This window comes from Perca flavescens, chromosome 5 (assembly GCF_004354835.1).
Source record: "Perca flavescens isolate YP-PL-M2 chromosome 5, PFLA_1.0, whole genome shotgun sequence".
Classification (NCBI taxonomy): Eukaryota; Metazoa; Chordata; class Actinopteri; order Perciformes; family Percidae; genus Perca; species Perca flavescens.
In genome coordinates, this window is record NC_041335.1 from 8,201,452 (window position 1) to 8,212,209 (window position 10,758).

Here is a 10,758-nt window from a genome sequence, read left to right on the forward strand (position 1 = left end):
AACAAAACATACTGATATTGAATACTGAATATTAGTGCTGTGCTCAGAATTATTTTGATCACAAATTGTTAACAACCTTTAACATTCTAACATTTATTATATACATACATTTTTGTTAGCAGTTACAAGTGTGCAATACTTGACGAAATTCTTTAAAAAACCTCCAACAGAAGCAGAACTTAGTTTTGTAATGAAATCACTGTACAGTAAGAGGAAGACACAGACAGCAGTTTAGATTTCATCAAATGATCTGCCAGAGTTTTAGTCCTTTGTATAAAAAACAAAGTGCCATTTATTCACAATCTTTTCTCAAGAATTTTCCAAAGGTTTGACCATATTAGAAGAAACACCTAATCATTACTGCACTTTTATTGAAGTATTTTGTTACAGCTCTGATGCAAAATCACTTCTTATTAACCTGTAACAAAATTAGCCAACTGATAAATGTTGTCTAACAAAACAATTTTTTTTTAACTTAAAACAAATGAAATGCCTTCTGCAGTAGGAGATATTTTTGTTGTTAACATATTGTCCTCTTCAGTTCCTGCACTAATGAGAATATGAAGGCGTTATATCTCTGATCTACCCTTCCTTCCTTTCTAAGAGTTCCATCTGAGCGATCTGTGCCCTTTTGACGCAGAATACGCCCAAGCATGACAACATTGAGATCCCGAGCCTTCTTCCTCCTCCTCCTCCTCATCTCCCTCTCATCCCTGCTTTACACACAGTGGGTGAGTCAGCTGATAGGGGTCCATGCAAGAACTTTACTCTTATCTCTGTCTTGTAGAAGAACATTACAGTGAACAAATGTTTTACAGAAATGTGAATAAATGGATCACCGAATCTAAAGTTACAGGACATTGGTTTATTTTTAGCCCAGAAAACATGTTTGCCCTCAGTGGCTTATTTAGATATATTAAGTCACTACAGATAAGACTACATTATTTTGACCATATGTGCAAGTGTGAAAACTGTGTGAGGATACATGCACGTGTGTTTTTATGTGTGGTGTATTTGGCCTGCTGAATTACTCTTCTGAGCCACTGTATGAGAGCTGCAGTAATGATTATGTGAACCTGGCTTGTTGGCTGGTATTTGAAATATGTTTGGTGCTGTTGTATTGGCAACTTTAAATCAATCTCTCTCGTTCGCTCGCTTAGTAAACTGTGGCGGAGGTGGGTGGGCATCTGCGCGAGTGTGTGTAATGTTAGGCTATTTGTGTCAAGGGAAAGTCAAAATTTCAGAGCACACTCACTAAAACGTCCAGCAACCCCAAAGCACCAGAAAAAGAACATCTCTGGCACCGCCACTGCCGTCTGCTGATGTGGTTGTCTTCCACCACCAGGAGCTGAGAAAAGGTCTGTCCCTGCTGCCCCTGCACCTAGATCGCCCGGCCTCCCAGCATTGGGTGTGGCTGTCAATGGAGCCTCCTGTCAACAATGCAAACCTCACACAACTCACCAGCCTCTTTATCTGGATGATGAGCTACAGACGTGATGCAGACATATTCATCCCATATGGAAAAACCATGGCAGGAGGTGATGAGCTAGGCTTCCGGCCTGCTTTAAATCACTCCTGCCTTGTCAGCTGGGTGATCAGCAGATACAAACCTTGTGGTGGCAAATTTTATTTTAACCATTTAGTTTAATGATTGTTTTATAACGCCACAAGATTTAGCTTCTTCATGTGTAGATTCAAAAGACTCCAAGTGAAATAGTTGGCAACCGTGAACTATAGCCTAGAGAGTTATTTAGTTTTACTAGCTTGAAGCTCCTCACATTGTTGACTTTTTGCTTAGATAGAAGTGGAGAAGGCCGATGACTGTTTACAACAGTGAGAACTACGTAGGTTTCTGTCTCCTGAGATAAAAGTGTTGTTTAGGCTAATGTTAAGAACAGAGAGCAGAGGGGAAGGTGAGACAATGATGTGACTGTAATGATGTCCTCTCTTCAACTATGGCCATGCTAAAAGATACATTTAGAGGGGTGGCTTAACAGAGGTCTTCACTATATGATGTTTGGATGTTTAAACTTTTTCATTTGTGCTGCGTGTACCTTTGAAACTGTTTTCTCCATTTGCAAATGTAAATAAATACTCAAAGACCAAACTTTGGCTTAATTCTCAAACGGTCGTTACTCGTTTTGATTTTATCATGAATATCACTAACGCTGCTGCTTCAAGGAAAACTTCCACCACAATTCGGCGTTGTCTAGCAGGACGGTTGAGTTAACAGAGAAAAAGAGCTCCGTTGGGTCGCTGATGACTGGCTATCCAGGGATCAAAAATCACCTGCCTCATACCTCTAACCTTAAAAAGGTTTTTCAGAGAGAAGAGGGTTAGGACCGCGGAGAGCTCTTGATTGTTTTCCACTCCGTTAAAAACGAACAGGGAGAGATTTCAAGCAGCACGGTAAGATAAAATTGATTAATTACAATTGGATTGTGAATTCAAGGTTTGTTCAAAACATTCTAAACAAGCAACCGTTGCTGAACGAATTAAGTAATGAATAATTGGCGAAATCATTCTCTTAACTAAAGAGAATAAATGAAACTAATTCTGACTTTTGGGAAGTGAGTAACTGGGTATTTTTTTTTAGGTCATTAGATAGGACAAAGATATAACTGAGGTTATGAATGACATCTTTTGGCAGACACGGACAACGTCGGACATATTTGCGATTGAATTCTCATATGGTGATAAGACAATTGATTGACGGACAAGACCAGTAAGAGAACTGGCAGAACAGTAGGCAAGGCCTAAAGAATTAATCTACGAAACTGATAGCACGTTTCTTGATTAAAAAGGCGGAATGCAGAGTAAAACAAAACAAAAAAATAGTTAATTATTTAAGAGATTTTTGACTGCAGGGTCGCACCGGGTTTTTCATACAAGTTTCCCGAGCAAAAAACAAATAGTCTAAACTCTAAACGAGTTCTGGACCCTTTAAGGACAACCTGCAGGACGGTCTGGGTTGTAACGTTACTGTAAGAGAGCCTCTTGATTATTTAGAGACAGACTGCAACAAGGCAAAACATACTAAATAGGTCGAGTTATTTGACTATTAAGTTGATTTTGTCCACAGGGCTGTACACGGGTTTTCACGCAAGTTTCCCGAACAAATAACCTCGCGGTGTGGTGACGATCACATCGACCAAGACATAGTATACTATAAAGTCCAAGAATCAATTATGGGAAACGAAATTTCCCCTTCCGGTGATGCAACTGGACCCATAGTGGGTGAAATGACTCATAAATATGGACCGGAATGTTTGCGATGTCTGTCATAACTGGTCATAAAGCTTTGGCTTTCCGAGAAACGGATCTTTGTGTACAAAGACACTGAGAATGTTAAAGCAAGATTTTAGAAGGAGTAGAAAGAAAATTTATGGGAAAATCAATAATTAAGACAGAGGATTTAAAGCTACTGAGTAAAGGAAAAACAAAGAATGTTTTAAGATATAGATAAAATAGTGAGACAGGGAAAGATTGCAAAAACACACATGCACCATGCACCAATAACCTCATCAGTTCTAACCAAAGCCTATTTCTGAGCTTTCTCTAAAAATCAGGAAGACAAGCTGGAGAAACGGAGGGACGAAGAGCACACGGACTCAACAATCGGACAGGACCAACAGCATCAGTCACACCTGCATCGGGTGGAAAGACCAACGAGTACGTGAGAAAACCATGTTTGAAGCGTTTGTCTGCATGTTACAACAGGCTGGTGGGCAATATATGGAGCGCGGACCCGAAGAAAAAAAAAGCTGCTCCCACAAAGGACGTGGTTGAGCCAGAGAGAGGCCGAGGCGGGTACCGTGGGCAAAATGGTGAGCCCTACAACCGAGACCAATGTTTGTACTGCAAGGACTTTGGACATTGGGTATGTAAATGCCCGAAGAAAAAGCAAAAAACACCTCCGACAAAGAACAACACTTGTTCCTCTGTTTGACTGAGTCCAAAAGCTGAGGAAGGTAGTGCTACCCACACACACACTCACTTCATGCAATGAAGAAATGCTTTGCACTGATACACTGTTTTTGTTTTTGCTATTTAGGGACAATTGATAGATTAGAAGGTTCTGAAAAATAATCTATTCAGTTAAACCATTAACCCTTACTTATCTTCTGAAACCTAGAAGAAGATGCCTACTACTGAGTGTAAAGTTAAAGGGGTTCCACTCACATAATTTGATTATTAGAGCTATAGATTTGACACTGAAGATTATTTGTTCATTCTATTTTGTCAATTGGGGTTACAGATCAAACAGTAAGAGAACAATTCTCTGTTCCTCTCTCCTGTACATGGGAAAAACAATTCTTAGTGTATGAAGGTTCCACTTATTTGGTTTAGGTAGTGATTTAATGTGCACTTTTAACATTGGTTTAACCTCAACACCTGACTGATTGAGAATTTCTCCTAATGTTCAACTGACGTAACCACGTTAATTACAGTGTGGCTAAAATGACCTCACTGAGGCGGCGTCTGTAATCAGCCCTGCCTCTGACTGCATGAAACCTGACAACCAATACATCACTCAAGGCTGCATCTGCTTTTTATCCCTCATGAAAAGTTTTTTGGTGCAGTGCTGTTTTCATGTAAAATGAACAGAATAGCAGCTTGTTCAGTTTAGTGTTACCAATTAGATTTTTACTTGAGCCGGTCACCTAGAATGTCTGTACACGTTCCTGATGTCACTGTAAGACTTTTGCTGCCAAAGCTATTGAAGCGTTCGTGAATATGAAACTGGCTCTGCAGTCTTCCCCGATGCTGGGACTGCCAGATCCCTAAAAACAGTTCATACAGACATACACGTAAATACACATGCTTGCAATGAAGACATGCTTTTTGCACGCTACAAACACTCCCCACACGATAGACAGATCAAATTAGACGCAAAAAAACAGCACGACAAACAGAAATAACTTTTGGAAAATATGTCCAAGTATTCAATGTGTTTGTCTGGTGTGTATACAAATTGCCTAGCATGGTGTTAAAAGGGAAGAAAATTGGATTTTTAGTTGATTCGGGAGCAACAATTTGGGTTTAGTGAAGTTTTGTTCTTCAAATCAGAAGCTAAACTAGGGTTTTTTTTTTTCCCTTAGAGAAATGGTTAGAAGAATGGTTATCTCAGAGAAGTTCACCATTCTTATGTTTTGAATATATTCAGATCCTTAGGATCCTGAACTAGATAAGAAAGGAAAATGTTCATTGTTTCTTTTCTCCCTTCCATCCTTCCATTCCTTTACAGTGTCCTGTAAATTTGTTATGCAGATTGCATTTGAAAATGTCTATTTGAATTTGAAGACATTCTTTCACCCACGGGTCTTAGGAATGTTTATTCTTTTGCCCACTGGCTTTAAAGTTGTGCTCTTTGATAAAAATCACTCTTTGGCTGACATATTTTTGTTGCAGCCTAAAAGTACGTATTTGTTTACAAATTTGAATGTAACACGTACCATGTCAGTCTGTTAATCTCCCGATTACGGTAACAAATTGGGACACCTGTAGTTTAGTTTAAGGAATCACAAATATTACATGCATTCCTTTTGTCATCTTTTGACCCTGATGAAGACTACGTTGAAAAGTTTTTTTTTTAACAAATCAAAGGACGAGTATGAGTTTTCTTTTGTCTACTGGCATATACGCATGTCCAGTGGCTGTCACCTTGACTGATAAACTATTAGTTTTTCAGAAATTCTAACTCAAAAGCTCACATTCATGTTTCTTTGTCTCCAACAGAAGAGGAGACCGACGTAGGATACCTTGTGACTATTTGTAAAAATTGACTGACTGGACTGACATTACTGATAATGTTTTTATCGACAGGAGACTATAGAAAACCTATACGACAGCGTAGGCCTTGTATTCACAGTGTTTTACATATTCAGTGAACCTGTGACTACAATAGATGCATATTCACACGGTAAAAACAACATTTTATCTACTGATGTTTCACCACCTTTTGTCTCAGGTACAACGTTATCTCTGGGCAAAACACACAAATGTGATGGGGATTGATAGACAAATTGTCAACCTGTAGTCATCAAGCTGCGTTCGGACTACAGGCCCCAGAAACATCAGTACACGCTAAAACAGGAAGTAATCGACAGAAATCCGACCGTGTTTTTAACTCTTTATTGACGGATGGGGTTTATAGTTCCGTATTTAGATTCTCCAACACGTACACTTATTCTCTCAAGTAACATAAATAAGAAGAATCATTTTTATTACAAATGTTAAAGTTTTGTGTCATTCAGGACCTTTAAGCAGTAAATGCAGTGGGTCTATGCTCGAGCACCTAATGTCTCCCACAGCTAAACATAACATTCTGCAGGGAATGTTAAAGGTTTTGATTCTCTGTTGTTTCGTCTAACATTTTTCTTTTCTCAGTGTTCCAGTAGAAAAGACGGTAAATATCGTTTTATAGTTCTGGGTGATGGTAAGCTGTACACCTTGACACACCTTTCAGGAATACATTGAGTTGTTAATTAATGATGCCATAAATTACAGAAAGAATAACAGTGTGTTTATATGTACCCTGGAGAGATCCTTCTTTCTTTGACAGAGGACAGCCAGAGGAGGAGACACACACACACAACACACAGATAAGGCACAAGCTAAAACCAAACATGAGTAGTACAAGTGAAATTTTGGTTTAAAGAAAAAATATGTGATATGTTTCCCGTAACAGGTAACGATTTGGATAAATAGATGTTCAAAGTACACGTGATTAGGTGTGCTTTAGAAGGCTAAAAACTTTAATTTGTAATGATTCTTGGAACTAGCAGATAGTAATTAGTGTTACTTTGGTTTGTAAACTATAGATAAAAAAATGAAAAACAATGTATTTTGGGTAATTCGTCTTAGTTTAATGGTGATATTGAATAAATGAAGGTTTAAATGAGATTTAATCGTAAAAGCAGTATACGTTTCATGTCGTACTCTAATGAGTTTTTGAGTTGCTATATCAAAAAATGTTTTAACTAAATTAGTTGATGTTGACGTTGAAAAATTTACTGAGGTGAAAAGTCCCCTAAAGAAATTATTTATTGAACTTTTGTTACGGATAAACAGGATTTGCTGTTAAACCTAGAACAATGTTAAGGATTAGAATATTAAACAGATTATTTATATTGCTTTTGAGTCATGAGCTTTGTCATGTCTCAAAAAGGAGGGATATAGTAGCAATGATAAATAAGGGGTTTAATAAAGTAGCAAGGGAAATAAATAGTGTTAAACAATTTTTCTAAAGACGTTTGAAACACTTGTTGTGACATCACTGTACTTCCAGTTTAAAAGACCTTGAATAACCAAAGTGCTAGAATAGTTAACAACTGTACATTTAAAGAAAAAATCTGCTTAGCTGAGAACAAAATTGACAAAATTGATAGTTCAACTGTAAACAAAAGGATCATCTACCCCCTGATTGACACAGTAGTGTAAGGGGATGCAATAGTAATTGTTTTTGTTTTATTGGTTCCGATTTGCTCCAAAGAATTTTGCTCTAAAGATTTTCTTTATTTAGACATACGTAGGGAGAGGCCCATAAACAAAAACACCTATTTCTTCCACGGCAGTATAAGGGAAATTATAGGTTAGGGTAAGTTATTGCGTGAGAATTTTCTTCTGCTCTTTTGGCCGTAAGAATCCAGGTGTCAAGCCTGGGGATTCTGTGGTGATAACAACTTCAGGAGGAAGGATTGGCAGATAGACGGTGAAAGACACCATCGCGATCGTTCCAGTGACACAGGGCAGTGAAAGGTTCCAGGGAGAGTCACCTGGATACACGCATCACTACAAAAAGTTCCAGGGAGAGTCACCTGGATACACGCATCACTACAAAAGGTTCAGGAGGAGAAGAGTACAGGTTTTTCAACAACCTGCAACAAGTGACGAGCAGATCTTCTGCTGAGTCACCTACGAGGGAAATCGATTATCTATATCTCTGAAATCAATCAGGGAAAACTGGAGTTTTTCTCACTGTTTGCAACACATTGAGAGAGGAGGAAAACGAGAAGTTTTTCCAAGGAGGAAAAATCAGAAGCTACATATTGGTATTGTAGTCTGCTGTTTAAAATCATTTCAGAAGACAGCAGTGATACTGATCTCTTCTCTGACAACCACAGCACATTCTCTGACAGTGACAGCAGAATACACTTCACAATTGTAGAGGACACACCACCTCTCTCTCTCTGAACACACACACTGCACATTCTTTTGAGGAACGGTTGACATTCCTCTGAGATAAACACACACACTTTCAGAGCAGCGTGCTCTGGCGCACACATGGAGCAGATGGACAGAAAGGACTGGAACAGGTACCCTTCACGAAGAACATGGGGGGTTTTCCACATTTGTAGTGTGATTATTATGATTTTCTATTGTGTTTATGGTTTTTGCATTTTATGTTTGATGAGAGAAAAGTATGATAAATCACGTGTAACCATTTCTCCCAATATTTGCATACAAAAACACTCTAGGAACAATAGTGAAGAACATGGAGAGAAAGACAAGTGATACGTTCACTGCTTTCCATGTAAAGGAGAAAATGGTGGTTGGAAGTACTAGTACAGAGCTAATATTACTGTAATGATTAACTTACGTCCACTTTTATGTTCCAATAACAGGCATTAGGATGTTTGGCATAGGAATGCTACTAAATTGGGGCTAATTAGGGGTTTTGTACTTTATGTGGTTCCTCATGACCACACAAACTCAACTGATAGATTATTGATAAAGAAAGTAAATTATTCCTAAACAGCAATATTGTTAATATTGAACAAAGTTAAGTATAAAGACCTAGGCCATTTTGTTGTGTGCTTTAGAACTTAGGAAAAGTTCTTTGTGGATCTTTTATTACATTGAAGTAATTTCACCTTCCACATTTTGATGACACATAGACACCACGTTTGACTAAGACTCTTGAAAGATTATCTAATAGATACATTTTCTACTAAGGAATGACTTGGGTTTAGTTAGGAAATGTATGCGTGATTATTTCCAGTGAAACTACACACATAGAATAACTGAATTTTATTTGTGCTCTGACAGCACTTAATGATGTTAGAGACAAGGAGGGGTCAGTCTTATTCTGATTCTTCTCAACTTTCACTCTGTGAGAGCTTTGATAATTGCACTGAGCATGTTTCAATTGATTTATATTAAAATAACCAAAAGGGGGGGAAGCATTTGATGGCATTGCATAATTTAATTATCAGCTTTATGGAAAATTTGACTTTGCCGTATGGGTAGATATGAAATTAGTAAATGTTCACACTTCACACCAGGTTATTTTAATGTTTAAATACATAACACATTCTTTACACAAATTATAAGGCAGTAGTCTGATGTGACATTAACCAGTGACATTTATGTCCAGGGTTTTTAGCAGATTATGTTTGGTCTTCAGCTTTGTTATTTGTTTTGTTACCTAATCAAGAAAAAGAGTTCAATTCATTCTTATGGTAAATATGATTGAGCCTTCTGACGTATTCCGTCTTTCTGAATATGATAATAATGTTTGGACACCGTCTCTGATACTTTGGGAGATTGATTCATTTTGTTTTATTCTTTGACGTGGATGCTTGCTACTATTTAAAAGAGGTTTTTTTGTACCTTTCCATTTAACAGGTAAGAAATAGACATGAATATCCATAGGGTTGAATCTTTAAAAGTAAAATTTATTTTTGTGATTATTTTGTAATCAAAAGGGTGAACTGTGGTGGCAAATTTTATTTTAACCATTTAGTTTAATGATTTTTTTATAACGCCACAAGATTTAGCTTCTTCATGTGTAGATTCAAAAGACTCCAAGTGAAATAGTTGGCAACTATAGCCTAGAGAGTTATTTAGTTTTACTAGTTTGAAGCTCCTCACATTGTTGACTTTTTGCTTAGATAGAAGTGGAGAAGGCCGATGACTGTTTACAACAGTGAGAACTACGTAGGTTTCTGTCTCCTGAGATAAAAGTGTTGTTTAGGCTAATGTTAAGAACAGAGAGCAGAGGGGAAGGTGAGACAATGGTGTGACTACTAAAAGATACATTTAGAGGGGTGGCTTAACAGAGGTCTTCACTATATGATGTTTGGATGTTTAGACTTTAGGTTAGAAAGACATTTTGAGTTTGAAACTGTTTTCTCCATTTGCAAATGTAAATAAATACTCAAAGACCAAACTTTGGTTTAATTCTCAAACAGTCGTTATTCGTTTTGATTTTATCATGAATATCACTAACGCTGCTGCTTCAAGGAAAACTTCTACCACAACCTCACCAAGCTAGGGCTTGTGTTTACCAAGATCTAAAGAAGCATATCCCCATAGAGGTATACGGAAAGTGAAACATGAAACCCCTATCAAAAAAAAAAGCTGTTGACCACAATTGCAAAGTGTGTTTTCTACCTGTCTTTTAAGAACTCTGAGGCTAAAGATTACATCAGTGAGAAGTTCTGGAGGAACGCTTTCCAAGCATGGGTCATACCAGTAGTTCTCTGCCCCAGCAGGGTGACCTATGAAGCCCTGGCTCCCCCTGGTTCCTTTATCCATGTAGCTGATTTCAAGACCACAGCAGATCAAGCTGCCTATCTGAAGCATGTGGCTGCAGACAGACAGGCCTATGAGGAGTACTTCCGGTGGCACCACACTCACAGAATAAAAACCTACACTGACTGGAGAGAAAGGCTGTGTCAAATCTGTGTTAAATACCCCAGTTTACCAGGCAATAAAGTCTATCAGGACCTGGAGAGCTGGGTTAACAGCTAA

General features: G+C 38.0%; 1 protein-coding gene across 1 annotated transcript; it reads left to right on the forward strand.

Annotated features, from left to right (window-relative positions):
• The first annotated feature begins 653 nt into the window (after positions 1–653).
• Positions 654–10,758, forward strand: LOC114555393 (alpha-(1,3)-fucosyltransferase 7-like). The gene is given in 4 exon segments (XM_028577760.1): positions 654–731; positions 1,346–1,619; positions 10,276–10,343; positions 10,345–10,758. Coding segments are annotated over 4 exon segments (834 nt in total).